Raw genomic sequence first — 22875 nt, 5'->3', positions numbered from 1 at the left:
ATAAAATAGCTTCTCCGAATGGCAGTTAGTAGTCAAACGAAACTGAAGGTCTCCTGACCCTAAGTCTAATGTTCTTTCTGTTCAGTCACTCTGCCCATGAGTAGGAGTCATGCTGGCCCCAGTGGGAAGTGGCAAACGCACAGCGTCTTAGGGATGGAACGCGCCGGCCAGTTCTGTGATTTTATGATCAAAGCGGAGGATGGTGTGTCATTCTCCCCTGCTCTAGTCGGTCTCTGGTTAAGAGTTTCATAAAAACATTTGATATATGTATTCCCACTTTTAGTGTGCATGTGCCAGAGCAGTCCCCATATAAAGTATAGGGAAGGGACACAGCCGCTGTTCTTAAAGGGCCCACGACTTATTAATAGGTTTAATCTCTTGAGTTGTGCAGATGGAAAACCACTCGACATATGGTTACAGATCATCAGAACGCCTGCTTGTAGAGACGTGTTAAGTGCTGCAGCAGATGGTAGCTTGCTAATGCCTTTTTCATATACGATATTAGTTGTGAGCGAAATACACAGTTGTGGTTTCTGACTTTAAAGTCATGGGCGTAAAATGAAAACCTGCCACTCTCTCTCTAAACTTCTGAAAACCTTAAACAGTAATAAGATGACCTCTAGATTTTTTTAATTTTCAAAGGAATTTAAACCATGGTCCAGGCTTTGATTTATTCAGTGTATAGTTCTCCTGGCTAAGAGCATTCTGAATGTAAGCCCTCATGATGGACACAACTCTGCTAGGTACCTGAACGCCATTTATCAATCTGCTTTACTAGGTTGTATTTGACCAGCAGGAGGTCATTGTCGGCTAGGAGAAACATTATTGTTGCTGTTATTGTCATCATTATACGTTCAGTGCTGTTAAAAATCAATGGAAAATGATGAGTGGTTCTGTTAGTTTTGTGTAATGGAAGTTATAATGAAAATGCATGGCTTTTCTCTTCAGTTACAGAGATGAACCCCAATGTGGTAGTCATCTCGGTACTGGCCATCCTCAGTACACTGTTAATTGGACTGCTGCTCGTGACCCTTATCATTCTGAGGAAAAAGCACCTCCAGATGGCAAGGTAAGTTCAGTTTGGTTGACCTTTTACCCAAGGGCTTTAAAATATTTTAATTTATCCTATAGGTCTGCTTTTGCAGATCGAAATAGTATAGCAGGGCTTTTAAAGTATTTTAATTTATACTTTAATTTGTAAATGTAATTTATAATTATTTTAATAATATTAAAATGTTTTAATTTAATATCTAAATTGTATAGCCGTAAGTTTGATTTCAGTTTTCAGTGTCTGTTTTGTGTGTTTTCTAAGTAGACTTCTAAATGTTATTTTAGAAAACATGACCATTGAAATGACAAAGCAAAGGATGGTTTACACAAATCCAGACCTCTTACTATCAGTCTTGTCATTTTAAGAAACCCACACAAAGGAATCCATTAATGACATTTGGATACTTTCAAGCATACTTTGGAGTAAAATAAAGATTTCTGGCTACTCACTATGATTAATGAAAGGAGTGAATGTATGGAGAGACCACAAGAAAGAAAAAAAGTCCCTCTCCTCATCAGTTCTGCCAAAGCTGTTTTATCAGAAAACATTTGAAGAGTTTATGATTAGGTCCATTTGAAGTCTCGTATTAGTTTTGTTTCTACTACTCAGAGTTCAGGCAGTTTTCATTTTTCTTGCAGCTAGAAAAGACTTTTGATTTATGATTTTGGTGACTCCCTATTCCTTTGACCACTGATGCATTTTTTATCAAAGCACATTCTCAAGTACTTTCAGTGGTCCCCTATATTATCAGAACAATCCATCAATTCTCTTTAAAATTGTTGCCTCGTTGAATACTGTTGGGTTTGGGAAATTTGGCTCAAATTATATTTACCCAACGTTAGCCTGCTGAATTGTCAATCAACATCCTTCTTCTTTCTCAGAGTTCTCTCAGTTGCCTAGTCATAAATAAATTTATCCATCCAATAGTGATCTAATCAGTGTCTTATCTGGCACAATTAAATAAAAATCAGATACCCAAGCTGTCCACTAGGAAACTAGAACGTAGCTGGAGATATGCACATAAAGAAATATATTTAAAGGTATAAACTGACCTGCCCCGGAAAGGAGATAAAAATGAGAATCCATGAATGTAGAGAAAAGAGATTAGTTCTGAATATAAAAATCAAGCTTTATGACTGTTGGCATTTAAACAAATCTTAGAAGGATAGGGAGGAAGGTGGCACCACATTGTGGCTAGCATAGAGATCTCTGAAATTACACTCCTTGGGATCAGATCCTAACTTGTAATCTATGTAACTTTGTGCAGTTTACTGAAACTTCATTCAGTAGTTTGAATAAATATTAGTGGATATTTTGATAAATATTAATAGACACCTGCTATGTGTCAGACTCTTCCAGATGCTTGAGATATGATAGTATATAAAATAGACAAGAATTTCTGCCTTCATGGAGCTCGTATTCTAGCGGAGGAGATAGACAATAAAAACCGTGTTGTATGTGAGCAGACAGTAAGAGAAAAACAATAGAGCAGAGTAAGGGAAATTAGCAGTACAGGTGTGCGGATTATACGGACAGGAGCTCTGGGAGGTGGATAGATCTCACTGAAAGGATAATACTTGAGAAAAGATGTGAAGGATATGATGGAGCTAGCCATTTGTTTTCTGGCAGAAGAGTATGCCCAGTAGCGGGAAGAGCCAGTGCAAAGGCCCTGAGGCAGGAACATGTTCAAACAGTAGCAGGAAGGTTAGTGCAGCTAACACAGAGGAAACAGAGGGAGGAGCAGCAGGAGATGATGTCAGATCACATAGAGCTTTGTAAGCCATTGTAAAGACTTCTTGCTTTTATTCTGAGTCAAGCCATTGAAGGACTTGGGGCAAAAGAGCCGACTTACACTAGAAAACAGTCTGTATTGAGGCAAAGCAGGCGTATTAATGCGGGCAGCCATTACAGTAACCCAGGCTAGAGATGGTAGTGGTTTAGTCCAAGGTCACAGCAATAAAGGTGGGGAGAAATGATCAGATTCTGGATATATTTTGAAAACAGAGGCATTTGCTGAGGGGATTTGCTAACAGATCGCACTTGAAATGGAAATGAGTAAGGGCCACAGATGACTCCAAGGGTTTTGGTCCTAGCAACTGAAAGGATGGAGTTGCCATCAACAGAAATAGGATTCCAGGTGAAGATTTCAGAGTTGGGGAAGCGTCAAGACTTCAGTCTTGGAAATGTTATGTTTGAGATGACTGCAAGCGCAGGTGTGGAGTAGGCAATTGAATATAAAAGTCTGATGTTCAGGAGCGAAGTCTGGACTGAAGATATAAGTTTGGGAGTTGTTAGCATATACGTGGTATTAAAGCAATAGACTGGATGAAATTCTCCTTTACCAGAGGGAGTGTGAGTAAATGAGAGAAGAGGGCCCTGCACTAAGCACCAGAACAATCTAATATTAAGATTTTCAGGGAGGAAAAAAAAGATAAGAGCAAAGGAAACTGGCCAGAGGCATCCAGTGGAGTGCAAGAAAAACTAAGAAAGTGTGTAGCCTGGAAGCAAGGGAAAGAATGTATATCGAGAAGAGATGAGACTAGCCCCTACATTAGTGGCTGGTTAGGAGCAATAATGCCATAATTGGGAAGCATGCAATAAATGTTAGCTCATAATAGTAATGGTGGAGGGGGTGGTAGCAGGTGTGGTAATGGGTACAATTCCAGGAGCATTCTCTGTGGTGCATACAGCAAGATGCTTAGGAGAAGTGGTTCTACTTCAGCCAGCTGACCATTAGAGCAGAGATTCTTCACATTTTTTGTGCCATGATCCTTTCTGGCAATCTGATTAAGCCTGTGGATCTCTCCCAAGAATAATGCTTTCTTTTTAAGTGCAAAAAATAAAATACATAAGATTAAAAAGAAATGAATTATATGAAAACATGGTAATCAGAGTATTTAAAAAACAAATGCATTACATCCTCCTTTATTAATATATTTAGATAATATTTAGTAGGGTGTCTAATAACTCTCATAATTTCATCAGAGTAATGAATAGGAACAATACTTCCATATCTGCAGCAGGTTCATTATAGAAAAACATCTGCAGTTTCTGTGGTTAGCAATCTTGCCAGTACTGATGATATTATTTTGGCTTGTTGCCTACTTTAATAATTTTAAAAATTGCTAAATTTCAGTTAGAGGTTGTGAAAACAAGAGTACTTTCCCCCCACTGTGTTCACGGAGCTCTAAATTCTATCCTTGAGCCCCAGGTAAGAACCCTTGAATTACAGGATAAAATAAATCCTATATATGGGAAATTGACAGAGGAAAATTAATTGATGATGTGTAATTTATAACACAGCGTGACATAACAATGTATTAGTGCATTTTTGAAAGAAGAAAACTGTTCTTAGAACACAGTAATAAGAACAGGGAGATCACCAAAGTTATTAGCAGATGTGCCAATTAATGTCAAAATCTCTGCTTCAATTCTGAGTAAGTCCATCAATTTCATCTAGGGGGGAAATGAGATGCATGAACCCCCATGAGCTGTGTTGTTTATCCATGACATTAGGTAAAGGTGGAGAAGGCATGGGAATATGTTTACCTTTGTCTTCCACTTCTGGAAAAAAAAAAACTTCAACAATATTTTCCACTGACAGATTAATAGGCAACCTTTTGGATAAGAGGCACTGCTAAGCCAATCTGTTTCCATATGTCTCACTCTTTTTACTCTTATCTCAAGTGATAAATCACATGGGCATCCCGACATGAGGGGAAAACTTTGGAGGAAGAAAATAATCCAAATTGATCCACCATCATTTTAGAGAGGAAATCAAAATGCTTTAAAAACAACCCCACAAAGAATAGGTGCTAAAAACAGAAAACCCTCAGGCTAGGAGGCTTTGTGAAAAATACTATACCCCCAATAGTTCAAAGATTTATGTTAGGATCACGAGTGCCCTTTGGAAAGGATTGTAAGCCAAATCCTCTTGGCTTCAAATAACTTGATTAGAGCATGTGCAACCTTATGAAAAACTTTTTTATTTTTCTATTTTGTATTGCATGTGAAAGAGGAACACGTGGAACTTATATTAGCTTTTTTTCTTTTAATTTAATGCTGTGATGATAAGCCAGTAAAGGCTTTCTTTTATATCAAGGTAAAAGAGTGCTCCATCAAGCAGTAACCTTGATTTTGTGGTTCCTTTCAAACAGGGAATGTGGAGCAGGAACTTTTGTCAATTTTGCTTCTTTGGAGAGGGATGGAAAGCTTCCATACAACTGGTGAGCATTACTTTGCAACAAGGCTCTAGAGAGCTTATCTATGCTGTGTGTGTGCTCCAAACTTTATTTTACTCTTTTTGGGGGATACATGGTTTTGTCTGATTGTCCTTTCACAATTTTGGTGAGAGTGGACTTTCCAAGGTTAGATTTTCTTCCCTGAATGTATTAGTTTATATAGGTTTACTGCAGTTACGAAGTAGAGAAAATGTCTTAGTCGGCTGAGTTGTTACTATATTAACCAAAGGACTAACACAGGCATGGATGTAGCCCCAAACCGTGCTGAAGAAGGGCTTCAGTGCAGGAGTCACACTGAACGCGTAAGTGGTGGCGAAGGCACAGGACAGACCCCAGCAAAGCAACAGGAGAGAGAGAAGCATCTCTATTTCAAACTGACATTTCAGTGCCTGAGAATATGAGCCCCACTTCTGGTCAGAATCGAGTAGACGTATTCAGCCCAGGCCTCTCAGCTCTTACACTTATGGGTAAATAAATATCAAAGGCAGTGAGGTCCCATGGGAAAACCTGGCCTTATTTTTTTCCCCATGCTTGAATCTTAAGGACCTAGAGGGAGGAGGTATTTGGAGAATTGAGAAAGCATTGTCAGGAGATTAAATTGTTTGACATTATACCTTAACACTGATACATGAGAATTAACAATGCTATCAGCTACAATGGAGACCCAACAAAATTGCTAATGAAGTAACCATTTAATACAAAGCTGGCACTGCTTACATGATCAGGTTTGTTTCTTTTGCAGGCCACAATGCAAAGCACATTTATTTAAATGTATACATTTCATGTTAATCCTTGGTAAATGGTCTTTTTTTCTTCTTCTTGTTTTCCTAATCCCCCAAAATGGTGATCTTCAAGAAATAGATAGGTGAGACTAGAAACTTTACAGAATCAATGAGGGAGGGAGGGCTTTAATTGGAATATAACTTCGGCTTCCCTGAATGGGCATCTAGCAGTGGGAAGTCTAGTTGAAATAGGATTCTTTTCAATAAGACAGATGTTGTACTATTTTTAAATTTTAGCCTGAATGGAATTTTGCTATTAAACTACAATTAATCCAACTGTGAAGAAAGAAAACCCATAACCCCTTGACGGTGGAAAGTTAGTAAACATTTCTAGGTTTGTTCAGATATATTAACACTCTTGCCAAGATTAAGAGACTAATTCACTGATCTTTGTTTCTTGTCTGGCTCACCCTTTAAAAAGGCCCAGTCACAAAACAGTGAAGAATAGCCCATCTAGGAATTGATCCAATTATACCTGGGACTCAGGGCAGCTATGTATTGACTAACTGCACAATCAGTCACAACTGATAGAATATGGGACGTCAGTTATGGGAGAGCTAAGGCAAAAGAGAATTCACTTCAGGAATTTTCTAGAAAAATCTAGAAAATTCTCCTCCTGCTCTTGGCAAAGATGGTTTTGCCAGTACCGGCATGTACTGGCTGACAGAACAGATACATCCCTGGGAAACTGTAGTAATTAAAGTGACAAGGCGACAGCATTTCCCCTCCTAGTTCTCAGTGTAGCTACAGACACAGCCATAGGACATGTTAAAATCTTCGTTAATGAACGTTCTATTTTGCACGTGGTTTAAATACCTGAAATTGCATTCACACCACGCTTTTTAAATCAGCAGACTGAATTAGAAGTAAAGTACAACGCAATAATTTTGCTCCCACTCAGGTCAGTATTAATCAGATTATGGACCAGGCAGTTTCATGAGCTACTTGTCTTGAATCATTGATACCTGAGCGTCCTTCCGTAGCTCTGTTTTAAGGGTTATTTTTCAGCGATGGTGTATGAACTTAAACTAGAAGTAATATAGAAAGTCACACCTAGGAGTGCAGCTTTGTAAGAATGCATCCCAGAAGCTTGGGGTCTCTACCAGAATTGGTATAGGCAGAAATTGACCATTGGTTGATATTGCCTCACACAAGCCGCTGTTGGCGATCGAATGATGTTATAATGGTTCCTTAAAATAGGTTCAAGCGTGGCAAAGGTAATAATATCCAAGAATAAGAGACAACTAATGAGGCATTTAAGAGCCTCATTTAACTGAATGTAAAATGTAATCACTTAATAGCAGACTAATCGACACAAAATAAGTTGAAAGGAATATATCTGATTACAATATGTATGTGTGCGAATAAAACTGGTGTTGGCAATATGATAGCACGTAAGCCTTCGCGTTTCAATTTCACAGAATGGAATAATATGTAATTGTAATTAAGATGCTTGTCATTTTAATTGATCCCAGTAGGTAATTTACTGATATCCGTTCACAGTTTATGTTACTAACTCTTGCCACTTTTTCATCTTTACATCTGTTATATCTATTAATGCTCACAGGCGTAGGAGTATATTTGCTTTCTTAACCCTGCTACCCTCATGTCTTTGGACTGATTATCTTTTGGCATTTTATATTAATCCTTGGTAAGTGATTTTTTTTTTTACTGTTTACCTAACAAAAAGTCTATAAGGTTAGCTCTCCAGAAGTAAAACCAAAAGGAAAAATTCTCTTTAATTATCTGATGTGTTTGGGCAACCTCTAAAATTATTGATCAGGTATTGAAATGGATTAAAATAGTTCATGGTACCAAGATGCTAACTAAGTATAATGTTTTTCCAATTAAAATTTTCTTCTTGGGATGTTCTTGGCAAGCTTTTCTTCCATGAATTACTAGTCATTTGTTTCTTCATTCAGTCAATGCATTGGCTTCTCATCTTTGTAAATGATGCTTCCCATTTTCCTTACTATCTCCATCCATTAGAGAGCTCCATATTTCCAAGAAAGAAGAAATGCTTTCAGGTAGAGAAGCCCAGAATACTGTACTCTGTGTTTGAGGTGTTAGTGTTTTCACAGTAATGCTAACTCAATCAATATTGAACAACTAAGTGCAAGCCTCTTTGTATAATTATCTTATTTAATTGTCCCCACAACTCTGCAGAGCCCCATCCTAGAGACATGGAAATAGAGGCTTAAGGAGATTATATTAACATCATACTACTCTATAGAAAATCCAGGTTCCAACCCCAGGTGTCTCCAAAATCTATTCTTTCCTCTGTAAAAAGCAGCTTCCTTTAAATTCTCCTTTTCTTAACTTTTAAATCATTTTAATAATCAAATCTCAGAGAGTATCCTTTTCAGCTTGTATAAAATCTAATAACAATAATTTTGAAATCTGGGACTAACATATCTAGAAGGACTATTTCCTTTCCTGAGCAGCAGGAAAAAAGGTAGTGGTTTCCTGACCAAAAACAAAACATCATTGTCCTGAAAAATCCAAGGTGTTTAGGTACTAAATTATGTACAGACAGATTCAGATACATGGACAACTTCAGAACTCAGAAAAAACAATAAAGATAGTTCATGAACTGGAAAAATGGCGCTTTTTTGTGAGGGGAAGAGTGAAAGACGAAAAGCAATCTGTAGAGTTATTTATTCAAAAAGACAGTTGATCAAATGTTCTTCAGCTCCTCCAAGGACAGAATAAATACAGTTGGCAAGGTTAGGACTTCAAGTTGCAATGGAAGAAATACCAGAAAGGACTTTCTCACAGTAGAGATTAATACCAGCATTAATACCAGTAGAGATTAATACCAGCAATGGGGTTGTTTGGGGGTTTTTTGTTTGTTTGTTTGTTTGTTTGTTTGTTTTAAAGAAAGACTAGAGGAAAACTGTTGAAACATGGTAGACACTGAGGTGTTAAGTAATGAACCCACAAGAATGTCTCGGATGATAAGGACCCATTCGCTGTTATTCCAAGTTGGTTTTAATAACAGTTTTGAGTATAGGGCTTCACCATAGCCAACACAATATTTTAAGTATTTAACATCAGATAGTATTCAGGTATGAGTAGTGCATATATATTCCATTTTGACCTTCCAAATATGCATCACTTTTCACTCAACATCTACTAATCATTCTCAAGTATTCTACCTATCATCAGAATACTTGTACCCAATACCCTTCAAGTACCCACCATAGATCTCAATTCAAACAGAAGAAAGAAAGATACATATAGTATCGTATTAATTTTTCTGCTTAATTCTCTGACTTTCCCACAGTTTGGTTTCTAAGCTTATATCAGGGCTGTGCTTTTTTTGCATGTATTTCTTACTGGGTCCCCCTGATGAACACATCTTCAAATTCCAACAACTCCTTCAAGGTCTGCTATTTATAGTATTGATCAAATAGCATGAGACCCAAGTCAGGGGGGAAAAAACCCTTCAGTAGTTGTGTTTGTTTGTTTTTTGTTTCGGGGTTTTGTTTGTTTGTTTGTTTTTAAAAACGCTTCAGTCTTTTTTAGAAGAATTGTCTTGAGATGTAAATGGTTATCTCCAGCTGAGAAGAGAAGGCAAAACATAGAGCCCCAGGCTTTCTGTCACTTTCGGTAAACCATACACTTATCAACCAATGAGAATAGACTGAACATAAACTCTGTTTTCCGCCCTAGGCTTGTGCTAGGTCAGATATAACAGAAGTAAAATACATGATCCTTGCTTTTTTTCAGGTACAGCTAGCTTAGCACTCACAAAGCCACCCGAGGTCCCTACTGTTTGCTACTTTTCTCTTCATCTAGTAACTCGTGGATGTTCTCCCCTGCTTTCATTTGCAGATAGCCATTTTTAATCCTCCTCCAGATGTGTTTGTCTTCATAGTTCACCTAGTCTGTTAACAACCACTAGAAATAACAGAGCCGCCCACCCTACCTCCTTCCTCACACACGGCCTGGTTTCTTCTCTGAATTGCCAAGTTCAGGCGAATAGATGTTCCCCTTAATTTTGTAAAATCTTCCTGGTGAGTGGTTCGTGTGGAAACCAGGAGACTCTTTCTCTCTCATAGTGTTGCTCGAATCTTCTCCCAGGACGATAGCAAAACCAGAGCCGATCACCAGTGCCCAGGTGGCTTAGTCTCAAGATGGTATTCTGCCAGGATTTCTGGTTACCATCATCTCAGATCAGGTTTCCTAATCAGAGAAAACCATTTCATTCGGACCAGCTCTATCTGGATTCATTGTTACTACTCTTTTTATTAACACCGTACTCACCTCATGCTCTGCTCAAGTATTCATCTGCCTGCTCGAAATCTGCAAGAGTTGTCATTTTAAGCATGAAGCAACATTTAGTTTAAACTGCTCAGCTTTCCTCCTGGTTATTGCATATTTTATTCAGAGGATGATATAACTCTAAACGCCTTTTTAAGATTTGGGATGATCTCCAGCTAGCTCATGAAAGAGTAAGTGGCGCTTATGAAATTGGGGACATTTAGAGTATTGGGGGTTGTTTCAGGGGGGGTTTGTTTGTTTTTAGTCTTTGTAAATCCCATGCTTCTGCCATTGCCTCTTTTCATGTTCCTTTTCACAATGAATTCCAGTCTGGCTGGCTTCCCAAGATCTCACAACCATGAAGAACTTATGCATCTTAACTTCTTGAAGTCATTAGGATTTTGAACCTTACCTAACTGATATAAGTAAAAGAGAAAATTGGAAGATGTGCATGATCATGTATGCATATATACTGTTTGTCTGATGAGTGTTATCAATTACTGAAAAAATCTTTTGCAATGACAAGATGACACCCTACACATCACCTCAAATGTTCATGGTAACAGGCGCACACACTAGCTCTTTCCATAATGCACTGACAACCAAAGGGCTGGCGGAACCTCCACTTACATGTTTAAAAGTGAAATGTCCCCTGATTTTCGTCTTAGAATTAGTACAGCAATTGAAAACGTAGGAAAATTCCATCCGTGTGGCTGTGGAGTCTCATAATTCAGTCCTGTCCTTGTCCCACAGCCTACAGATGTGAGAACCCCTTGGAATCAATTCTGCAAAATCTAGCAGAACATAAAGGTTGTATACAAATCATGAAGACATACACTTAAACATACACTTTTGGCAATAAGTCATTGAAAACATGTGGTGGAATTTTACATTCTATGTAAAGTTCATTCAATCAATGAATGAGAATGAAAGAAAAAAAGTGCCTGTCTTCCAGTAATCAGGTTTCTACACAGCTGTTGAATAGTAGCAGCTTAATATTTCAACACTGAATTTATTCAGTGTTACTCTCCCACATACATTTGTTTCTTCCCAGTTTCCCTCAAAGTCTGTTTGGATAGGAAAGATTTGGTTTTTTTTTTTTTTTTTTTTTCCCCACTCCCAATCACAAAATATGTTGGCAGCCTCCTGACTTCACCAAACTGTTATCTCAGCGAACATTCCTCTGTCATAAAGCACCATCATCAGCTCCCACGATACAAAGTGAATGTGGAATTCCTAAAGTTAACTACATTACCCCCACAAGAGCTGAGTAAAAATTATTCAAAAGATGTTCTTTTAGATTCCCAAATGCCTAGATGATACAGCCCTGTCCAACATTACAGTGGTGTTTTGAGGGGGTGAGGGAGAAGCAAAGTAAAAACCGGAATGTCTATTCCCTCTAAATCTCAAACATGGAGGACAGAGGATGAGGGAGAACAAATAAGAAGGGAGCTATTGAGTGAACTGTCATCACTCAGAAGTAGGAAGAAGTAAAACTGAAGTAAAAACTGAAACCAGGAAATGAAAACCGAAACACCTCTTGCCTTAATGGATATTTCCCTGTATTCCCTGCCCTCGTAACTTCCTGTCCATCCACCAGTTCCACTTCCTGAGTCTAGTATCAAACTCCTCATTGAATCATTAAGTAAAATTGTGGGGGCAACATGGCAAACGTGTTTGTTTCAACCCAATTCACTAAGCATTTATTGAGCACCACCATGTGTCCTATTAACTATGCTCAGCTCTGGGGTGGGGGGGGGGGAAGGACTGTGTAGCAAGGAGCACAGAAGCAACTGATGGATACCAGGAGAAACATTCCATGAACAAAGTGCTACGAGAGCACAGAGGAAGCAGTGCTTCATTCTGCTACAGCCTTTCTAGAAATGAAGGTACCCGGATATTCACAATTCTAATTTTTATTTTTTTTAAAGATTTTATTTATTTATTTAGAGAGAACGAGCGCAAGCGGGGGTTGGGGGGAGAGACTCTCAAGCAGACTGAGCTGAGCACGGAGCCCAAATGGGGGCTTGATCCTATGACCCTGAGATCACAACCTGAGCCGAAAGCAAGAGTTGAGTGCCTTAAGCGACTGAGCCACCCAGTCGCCTCCACAATTTTTAATATAAATAAATATTCTGGCACATGAGAGCACTCAGATCACACTGGTTATTTACTACAGATGGTTTATTTTCTGAAAGTTTGTGTGCTTCCATCAATATTTAAAGACTTTGGGAAACTATTTGTAAAAATTGTCACTTACAATCGTATCAATATTTATCATTTATATAAAACAATAAAAATACAGTAATGAAGTGTTTCAGCAGAGAGCATATTCTCATTCACTAACTTAGGTCAGTTACCTTATTTGTTGGTTGAAAACAATTACCCTAAATACCCCCTAAAAATGTAATTAACTGTAACATATATTAGCATTACATGTGTTCGAGCTTACAGAATAGTAATGAATTAAGAACTAGTAATAGGTATAATTCTTCAGATAGCTTAAAAAACTAGTTCAAAATTGAATAAGAACAATGCCATAATAGAATTCTATAAGACACACACCAGGGCACCTGGGTGGCGCCGTCAGTTAAGCATCCAACTCTTGGTTTCAACTCAGGTCATGATCTTAGGATTATGAGATCGAGCCCCGCATTGGGCTCTGTGCTCAGCACAGAGCCTGCTTGAGATTTTCTCTGCCTCTCCCTCTGCCCCTCCTGCTTGCAATACTCTCTCTCTCTCAAATAAATAAATAAATCTTAAAAAAAAAAAAAAAGAGGGGCACCTGGGTGGCTCAGTTGGTTCAGCGTCTGCCTTCAGCTCGGGTCATGATCCCAGGGTCCTGGGATCAAGTCCGGCATCCGGGCTCCCTGCTCATTAGGGATCGTGCTTCTCCCGCTCCCTTTACTGTTTCCCATGCTTGTGCGCTCTGGCTCTCTCTCTGTCAAATAAATAAATAAAATCTTAAAAAAAAAAAGATACATGCCAACACTCTTAGCACAAACTCACATTCCCAGAGAAGATGCTTTGAGTCTTCGAGTCTTTGACAACCAACATATCCACCCTCCCAGATACTTCGTTCTCCCCTTTTATTCCCCAAATCTTTCCTTCTTGCCTATAGATCCTAGAGTTTTCAGGCAACAGATATTTCTGTATATTTATAAAATACTTCAGCAGCTTAACCACTAGTAGCAAGAGATTATATTTCTAGAATTTAGTATTTGGCAAATCCAAAATGTAAAGTACAAGTATGTTCTTGTAAGCTAATAGACTTTTTAAGAAGTGTATCTGAAATTATTACCATTATCTTCTCATTTAAGGAAAAGTAATTAAACAAACTGGAGGTATGGTTAATGAAAATTAAATAAAATTGAGGTGCCTGATGTAATTATTTAAAGCTCTTCAAGTTTCATCATTATGTCAATCGATTCTTCTGCCCAGATAAAGCTGTCTTTCTTTTTTTTTTTTTTTTAATTCTCAGGAGTAAAAATGGTTTAAAGAAGAGGAAACTGACTAAGTAAGTTGTTTTTTATTGTTGAGATATAACTGACCTATAACATTGTGTAAGTTTAAGGTGTGCAATGTGTTGATTTAATACACTGATATAATGCAGTATGATTCCCACCATAACACTTAGGCAACAACTCTATCCTGTCACATAATTATTGTTTCTTTTTGTGGTGAAAATATTAAAGATTAGTCTTAGAAACTTTGAAGTATATAACACAGAAAGTTTTTCTTATATTTCTTTTTTAAATGTTTGATTTAAAAAAAGTTCTTCATAATGATCTTCACTTTGCCTATTAAAATGATTGCTTGTTGGGCGCCTGGGTGGCTCAGTTGGTTAAGCGACTGCCTTCGGCTCAGGTCATGATCCTGGAGTCCCGGGATCGAGTCCCGCATCGGGCTCCCTGCTCGGCAGGGAGTCTGCTTCTCCCTCTGACCCTCCCCCCTCTCATGTGCTCTCTCTCATTCTCTCTCTCTCAAATAAATAAATAAATAAATAATCTTAAAAAAAAAAAAGATTGCTTGTTTTCAAATGGAAGGGATGCTTAAGAAAGAGGCAAATGTAGGGGCACCTGGCTGGCTCAGTCGGAGGAGCATGAGACTCTTGATCTCAGGGTCATGAGTTCAAGCCCCACGTTGGGTGTAGAGATTACTTAAATAAATAAAACTTAGGGGCGCCTGGGTGGCTCAGTTGTTAAGCATCTGCCTTCGGCTCAGGTCATGATTCCAGGGTCCTGGGATCAAGTCCCACATCGGGCTCCCTGCTCAGCAGGAAACCTGCTTCTCCCTCTCCCACTCCCCCAGCTTGTGTTCCCTCTCTCGCTCTCTGTCAAATAAATAAATAAAATATTTAAAAATAAATAAATAAATAAATAAAACTTAAAAAAGAGAGCAGGTGTATATTTCAACAGCTAAACTATTATGTGTGGGTGTGTTTACACATATGGGTGGCAGAGACCACTAAGAAACCAGCTTCCTCTTTCCTTCTCGTTTTCTTTCTAATTCTCCTTCCTTCTCTAAAAGCCAGTTCTTGAGGGGCTCCCCTGCCCACATTTCCATTTGCTTTCTCTTTACTCTTTCTCTTTACCTCCCAAAGCTGCCCCCTCCCACTCCGCACCGTGTCCCCGTGGCTCCCCTTTCCTATCTGTACCTATTCTCATTTCACCCCTCGTTTGCTCCACCTTCTCTTCTCCCTTTTCCCTCTAAACCTTTATCCTCTCGATCTTTACTCCCTCCCAGCTTGCTTTTGCTACTCCTTACCATCCTCCTCCTCTCCCTGATGTTCATTCTTCTGTTTCCTGGCCCTTCCTCTGTCTCTCTTTTCCTTTTGCTTTTTCTAACCCATAAATATTTTCTCAGATTGCCTTTCCTATTCGTGCTTCCTTTCTTCTGGTAATGGGATGAAAACTGGAATCATTCAATCCAATGTTAAGGTCAATGCCCTGCTCAGAGACAACAGCCGGAGAGGGCAGGTCTAACGGAGTTCCTTCTAGGATAGGAGCCCCACGTTTAGCCATTCTTTTGGAAGGATGGCAAGTTTGATGTGGGAATAGCTTTTATTTTTTTTTTAAAGATTTTATTTATTTATTTGAGAGAGAGTGAGAGAGAGAGAGAGCACAAGAGGGGGGAGCAGGAGAGGGAGAAGCAGACTCCCCGCCGAGCAGGGAGCCCGATGCGGGACTCGATCCCAGGACTCCGGGATCATGACCTGAGCTGAAGGCAGTCGCTTAACCAACTGAGCCACCAGGCACCCAGGGAATAGCTTTTAACCAGAAATCATTCTCCCAGGTGCTCGTCATCATTCTACTGCTGAGTAGCCACGTAATCTTGGACTATTCAATGGACTCTTAGCCTTGGCTGTCTCACTTGAAGCATGGGGTTGATGTTGCCCGGGTCTACTTCAGGGATCAACCGAGCAATATAACATATGCGAATATGTATGCACTGCAGTGTGTTTTATGGATATGAGTCATTAATGCTATTAAGTGAAACCATTAGAATTCAAGTGTACCTCTGGGAGGTATAATGCCCTTTAAATTCTACTAAAATCTTAACAGAATCTATGGGATTGGCTAATCAACAACTTTAAACAAGTAACTATTAATAATACTATGTATTTGCTAATAGGACATAAGACCACAGGTAGATGATATAAGCTGAGTAATTTGTAGCAAGACTAAGGGAAAGGTCACTGTGTGGATCCTGCCAAAGTGGAAAGGCTTGGATTAGATGCCAGAGCAGAGCATCTTGTAGAAGCTTAGGGAGCAGGTTGGTATAGGTAAACTCTGGGAAGGATAAGCAGCTACAGAAAACTGTAGGAAATAAAATATAATTTTTTTAAGATTTTATTTATTTATCCGAGAGAGAGAGAGAGAGGGAGGGAGGGAGGGAGGGAGATCATCAGCAGGGGGGAGGGGTGGAGGGGGAAACAGACTCCCCACTGAGCAGGAAGTCTGACTTGGGACTCGATCCCAGGACCCTGGGATCATGATACTGAGCTGAAGGCAGACGCTTAACCAACTGGCCACCCGGGCACCCTAAAATATAATTCTTATTCATGAAAAGAAGAAGAAGGAAAGAGGTGAGAACTTCGGGTATAGATACAGAAACATAAGCTCAGATGCGTTACTTGATTGTACCTTTGAAACTTTTTGATACTTTTATAGATACACAAACATGGCTCTTTAAGAGTGAGGCTCTAGAAGCTTTCTGGGTATGTGCTTCATCACACCAACCCTGCCTCTGCTCTGAGGAGACAGTGTAGCTAGCATGTATGTATGTAGACTAGTATGACCATAATATTTTATAGATGACAATGTTGAATCTCACAAGAGTTAGAGCAATTTCCCATGATCACACAGTAAATAAAATAAAACCGTATCTCAAACAGTTCTTCAGACTCTAATCCTTTGTTCTTTCCCATAAATCAGAATTTTCCAGAAACAACATATATACATGTATGTATGTAAGCATGCATATATATATAATATTTTTTTAAGATTTTATTTATTTGTCAAAGAGACTGAGCACAAGCAGGGGGAGCGGCAGGCAGAGGGAGAAGCAGGCTCCCCACTGAGCAAGGAGCCTGATGTGGGACTTGATCCCAGGACCCTGAGATCATGGCCTGAGCCGAAGGCAGACGCTGGACCGACTGAGCCACTCAGGCGTCCCATGTATATAATATTCTATTGCTAGAGTAAGAGCTGACTGAAAACCTAGAGCTCTCTCCCATCTCAAGGAAGTATAATACATAAGGCCCTCTTTTTAATCACAACATATTAGGGACTGATAACTTTAACAACAACAACAACAACAAAAAGATGAATGCTGACCCTGGAGCAGTAAAGCTTGCTTTTTTCTCCAAGAAAATCATTCATGTTTGAAAACTATGACATTAAACAGTATAGATACCTGTCAACCAGATTTCTGAAACATACATTTCTTTGTGTTTGGTAAAGCCCAGTTCAACTGGATGACTTTGACGCCTACACCAAGGATATGGCCAAAGACTCTGACTATAAATTTTCTCTTCAATTTGAGGTGCGTAGATCAAGTATTTCCTACCTTCTGTGGTAGATGAGGCATGGGACTTGCCAGACTGGGACTGGTGTCATTTCCCTGCTCACTGGGCAGGGCTTGCGATACGGTTCATAATGGGCAGTGTGGTAACTGTGATGGGGATGTCTCATCAGCTGATGCAGAGTGAGGATGTGCACCCTTTGCCGGTCAGGACTAGGGTGGCTCCACTGGAGGAAAAGAGAGAACAAATGCGGGTAGGGGGGTGAACAAACACAGTCCCAGGAGAAACCATCACTGAACATCAATGCAATCGAGTGTGTGGGGAAGAAAGCAAGGTGAGGATTTAGGTCGGAAAAGAATTTCACTTTCAGGGAATTTTTAGTGTGTCCTTATGTCACTGAGGCCACAACAAGGGGGTGGTGGATGAAACAGGTCCCCTTTCTCTTCTGGACACAGAAGAGCCTGGGTGGCGTGGGGGTGGGCTCTTACAGCTGTAGGACTCCTGGCATTCTGCTTCATATTTCCTTGTGCAATTTCCTTACTTTTTGGGGGGGGGAATTAGGGAGAGAGTTATACCTGGTTCATGTGGAAGGAGGGAAAAAAAAATGGCAACACCTCCTTTCTCTGAAGTACGCGTATCCTTTGAGTCCAAGACCACGTGTCAGAGTAGGCGGAAATGAGTCAGCCTCAGATCTCAGCAGTGTAACTGGTCCTCAGGTTTTCTTCCCATATATTTCACAGCTCAGACAGTCTGGGTGGCCTCATCCTTGAGGTTCCTACAGCAAGGCTCGGGTGGTCCATGATTCAAGGAAACCAGGGAAAAGAAAGAGATCAAGTGACTCTTCTAAATATGGCAATGTTTTCTTAAAGGTCTTAGGAGCTCTTTCGTGTGAAACACCAGGTTGTCGAATGTAGCCGCTTTGCCCTCATTATTCATATTCATTTCTTCTTTCCCCTCATCAGCTGAGGATATCTTAGGTCTGCAAGAAGCAGCAGGAGTCCTGGTGTGCATATCTAAGAGGGAATTTAAGGATGAGAAGAACTTTACTCATGATCAAATACAAGGCCCCCTAATACTACCCACCTGTGGTCATGAGAAATTCCACACAGAGCCGGCTCTGTTATCCATTGCATGCAAGTGTGCAAGAAGTTGTAGATGTGACACCAAATACTATACCTCAAAGAATAGAACTTTGGTGTGAACTGGAGATCTATGACAAGGATGGCATTTCAGGAAGAAAAAAACAAAGGAGATTTTCTTTAAGAACACATAAACCAAAACTCAGGCAGAAAATAAATGTCTGGATAACTCTGATAATGGTGATGAAAATTATGATGTACATACACTTACAAATTCATTGGTGACACAGTTAGCATCATTGCCCTCGCTGGGAAGGTTAGGAGTACCTCCCAGCTTATTCCATCAAGCCCCAGTGTGATTATTACTGTGCTTCTGAAGTGCATCATCATAAAGAAAATTCAGTGAGCCATTTTTTGGTAAAAAGAGAAGATGATTTTAGTTGTCAATGACACACCATTCAGACTAGTTTAGACCAAAGAGAGAGGGCATTTGTTCAAAGGATGCTGAGATATCTCATCTAACCAAAGGAATCTTATAATCAGAGCTAAACCAGAGGGAGGAAAGGGAGCAGCTCAGTGTCAGGAATGATTGGAACCAGGGGCCACACCCCTGCAGAGACCCGCTCTTTTTTTTTTTCTCTCATTTCTGCTTCTCTCTCTGTCTTGGCCTCTCTCTCTCTTTCGCTGCAAACCAACCTCTTTCTCACAGTGGAAAACACTACCACGCGCAACCCCCAAGCATCACATCTGAGAGTTTCCACAGTTTCCAAAGGGAACTGTTGACTCTCTTTCTTATTCAGAGTTTAAAAATTAACAGGACAGGATACTGATTGCAGGCCTGCGTTGTGACATCCTCTGAAGCCAACTGCAGCCCGAGAGAGCAGACTCACATAGGAACAGGACAGTTCTTACTAGAACCGCTTGGCTAAATCAATGGGGAGCACTATTCCCCAAAAAAAGGAAGGATACTGGAGAACCTAACAATAAATGATTTGAAGCTTCAGATGCTTCAAAAATATGAAATGTAGGGTAATAAATTCTATGTGCTAAATGTTTAATTTATAGCATGTTGAAAGCTTTTGTACATTCAATATATAAATGAACACATTCAGGCTTATTCCAAAAGAATTATAAAGGAGGTAGGATTGTACTAAAGGTCTGACATACATCCTAAAATCAGGTATGGGTATGAGTCTTTGAGAACAGATCCCAAACCCTTAGTTATCATGACCATTTTGCCTTTAATCAATATTGAAAAAAAGCCACAATTTCTCATCCCCTCAATTTGTTCATCCGATGAGTAGGCTGAACTAAATCAGTAGTTCTCAACTGGGCCAGGACCAGGAAGTCCCCTAGGGAGAGTTTGGGAGTGTGTGGGAGTATTTTTGGTTCTCATAATGCCTTGGGAAGAAGCTGCTAGTGATATTCAACGGAGAAAGGGACAGGGATGAGAAATGTTCTGTGATGAGTAGGACAGTCCTGCACAATAAAGAATTGTTCCAGGCCAATAGTATTCCATTGAGAGACCCTGGACTAAATGTGGGACGAGGGTACATCCAAGCTTTCTAACTCACGTGTATTAGAGTTCTCCAGAGAAACAGACCAATAGGAAATATATACATGTATAAACACTAATACAATATAATGTAATCATATAATTCATCCATAAGTTCATTACATTATATATTTCTTATATAATTATAGAATTCTTATGTAATTATTATAAGATGCATAGCCTATATACTATAATATAATTGAAGAAATATATATATATAAAGAGACAGTCTTATTTATTATTATTATTTTTTTTTTTAGATTTTATTTATTTATTTGACAGAGAGATAGCGAGAGCAGGAACACAAGCAGGGGGAGTAGGAGAGGGAGAAGCGGGCTTCCTGCCGAGCAGGGAGCCCGATGTGGGACTCGATCCCAGGACCCTGGGATCATGACCTGAGCCGAAGGCAGACGCTTAACGACTGAGCCACCCAGGCACCCAAGAGACAGTCTTATTTTAAGGAACGAGCTCACACAGTCGTGAGAGCTCACAAGTCTGAAAACTGCAGGGCAGACTCTGGACCCAGGGAAAAAATGATGTTGCTGCTCAATCCAAAAGCAACCAGGAAGCAGAATGTCTTCCTCCTCAGGGCACCTCAGTCATTTCTCTTAGGGTCTTCACCTGATGGATCAGGCCCACCAACATTATGGAGAGTAATCTGCTTTGTTAATCACATCTAAAAAATAAACCCTTCTTGCAACATCTAGACTGATGTTTGACTAAGCACTATCTAGGCTCACCAGGCTGACACATAAAATTACCCATCACACCATGATTTGAAGGAGCATTTAGTATCTTTATTTATTCTGAAGCTTTTCTTCTCTATCTTTGTTCTTAGAACATTGTTGATCCTGTATGTAATTTATTTGGTGCCGAGTCCTGATACTGTATCCTTGCTCTGGTGAGAAAATATAAATTATTCTCCAGAAGTCTGCTTTAAGTCATAGGCTCAGACTGTATTTTTTAACATTTGCCCAAGCAGTGACCCATGGGTGTGACTCACTTCCTTTTTTGTTCACCAGCCCTCAGGCACCACCAGCCTCCAACAACACCCCCGACCCCCTGCCTCCACTCCCTCAGGTTCCATGTCCCGGTACCCTCATCTGTTTTCAAAGACTCATACTCATACCTGATTTTATGATGTATGTCAGACCTTTCACATGGCAGCCATCAAATTTTCCTGAAGTTGGTAATTAATCAAAACTTAAGGGGAAAAAAAAAAAAGGTTTCCTGCTCTAATAAGAACCCAAGAGGGTATTAAAATGGCCCAATCAGCTGGTCTAGCTAAATTCAGTAGCTGAACAGTTATTTGTTCTGTTTGTATGAATGCTTAATACTTGTATTCATTTTGATACTGACATTGAAAGATCACACTCATACTGAGACATTACATCATTTATAAGCATTATGCAAATTGAAACTAATGTCTGGATTTACATATATTACCAATACAGCTGTAAGTCATACATGAAGCTCTATGACTTGCTAATTTGCACTCACTAAATACATTCCTTTTTCACTCTGCATCTGATTTTGGATCTGCTGGAAAGATTGATTATCCTTCTGATGAAAATGTGCATCTTTTCTTAAGGAGGTTTGGGACTCAGGGATTAGATTCAGTTCCTCGTTTTGTATGTCTCGTATGGAAAGGTTTTGAAGAGCCAGACTTTAGAGCTTGAAATTGGAGAGCCCACGAGATATACCATATATTGCTCATTCTGCCGTTAATTTCTGTGTTTTGTATTTGTTTGATCAGGAGGCTAATGAAAGCTCTCACCATCTTTGTTCAGAAATGTGGCTGCAAATGCCAAAACGGACTGTATTCCTTGCCACGTAGTTCATGAGAGATGAGCCTTGATTTCTGCTAGTAGCTCCCATTGACAGCTCTTTTTACTTGTGTTCCGGTCCAGTTCACTGGAGACCTACCTGCAGCCTTTGTTGAAATAAGTCACCTTGAACTCTCTCCAGCAGTGCTTACTCCGGGGGTCTTGCTTGGTTCCCAGACCTGAGTTTTCCCTCCTCTTCTAGTTTGGGTCTCTGTTTCTAGGTGTCTATACTAGCGATCTGTCCAGCAGCTGGAGTGTGGCCCCTCAATCCCGTCCTAGTGGGCCAGGGCCCTGCCAGCCCCTGCTAGACTCCCCTGAGGTTGGTGTCCTTCTCCTCCAGTCCTCCATCACCTCCCCAAGATGCCCATTATTACTGCACCCCATTCTTCCTTTAGAGTACCTGTCCTGGGTTGAATTGTATCCCTCAAAAGATATGTTGAAGCCCTAAGCACTCAGTACCTCAGAATATGACCTTATTTGGAAACAGGGTCATTGCAGATGTAATTAGTGAAGATGAGGTCATACTGGAGTGGTGTGGGCTCTGAGTCTGACTGGTGTCCCTATGGAAACACAGCTGTGCGAAGACACAGAGACGAACAGGGAGAACACCATGTGGTGACAAAGGCAGAGATCGGAGTTATAGAGCTGCAAGTGACGGAATACCAGAGGTTGCCAGCAAACCACAGACGCTGGGAAGAGGCGGGAAGGATGCCCTAATATTCCTCTATAAGTGACAGACGTCAGAAGTCCCTGCTAGCACCTCAATTTCAGACATATAGCCTCCAGAACTATAAGACAATGAATTTCTGTTGCTCGAAGCCCCCGAGCTTGTGGTACTTTGTTACGGCAGCCCTCAGAAATGAATACAGAGCCTCACTAAACACCTCTTCTAAATCCCATCTCCTTTAGGGTTTTCCTGAAAACGAGCCAGACCTGGCCCAATTCCACCGAGTCTTGTACCCTGCCACATTTGGCATCTCTACTGTCAACACCACTGGTGACGTCGTGTCTCCTCACTTGTTCCGTGGTCTAGTAATCGAACCCGCCT

General features: G+C 40.0%; 1 protein-coding gene across 1 annotated transcript in view; it reads left to right on the top strand.

The window, feature by feature from the left end:
* Nucleotides 1–22875, top strand: part of PTPRO (protein tyrosine phosphatase receptor type O) — a 114807-nt gene that overhangs the window by 73307 nt on the left and 18625 nt on the right. The window contains exons 15-19 of the mRNA XM_021690456.1: nucleotides 949–1069; nucleotides 5209–5277; nucleotides 7642–7725; nucleotides 13822–13857; nucleotides 17306–17387. Coding sequence (XP_021546131.1) covers nucleotides 949–1069; nucleotides 5209–5277; nucleotides 7642–7725; nucleotides 13822–13857; nucleotides 17306–17387 — 392 coding nt within the window. The remainder of the gene's footprint in view (nucleotides 1–948; nucleotides 1070–5208; nucleotides 5278–7641; nucleotides 7726–13821; nucleotides 13858–17305; nucleotides 17388–22875) is intronic.

The sequence above is a fragment of the Neomonachus schauinslandi genome, chromosome 5 (assembly GCF_002201575.2).
Source record: "Neomonachus schauinslandi chromosome 5, ASM220157v2, whole genome shotgun sequence".
Lineage (NCBI taxonomy): Eukaryota > Metazoa > Chordata > Mammalia > Carnivora > Phocidae > Neomonachus > Neomonachus schauinslandi.
This window is presented reverse-complemented; position numbering and strand designations above follow the sequence as displayed.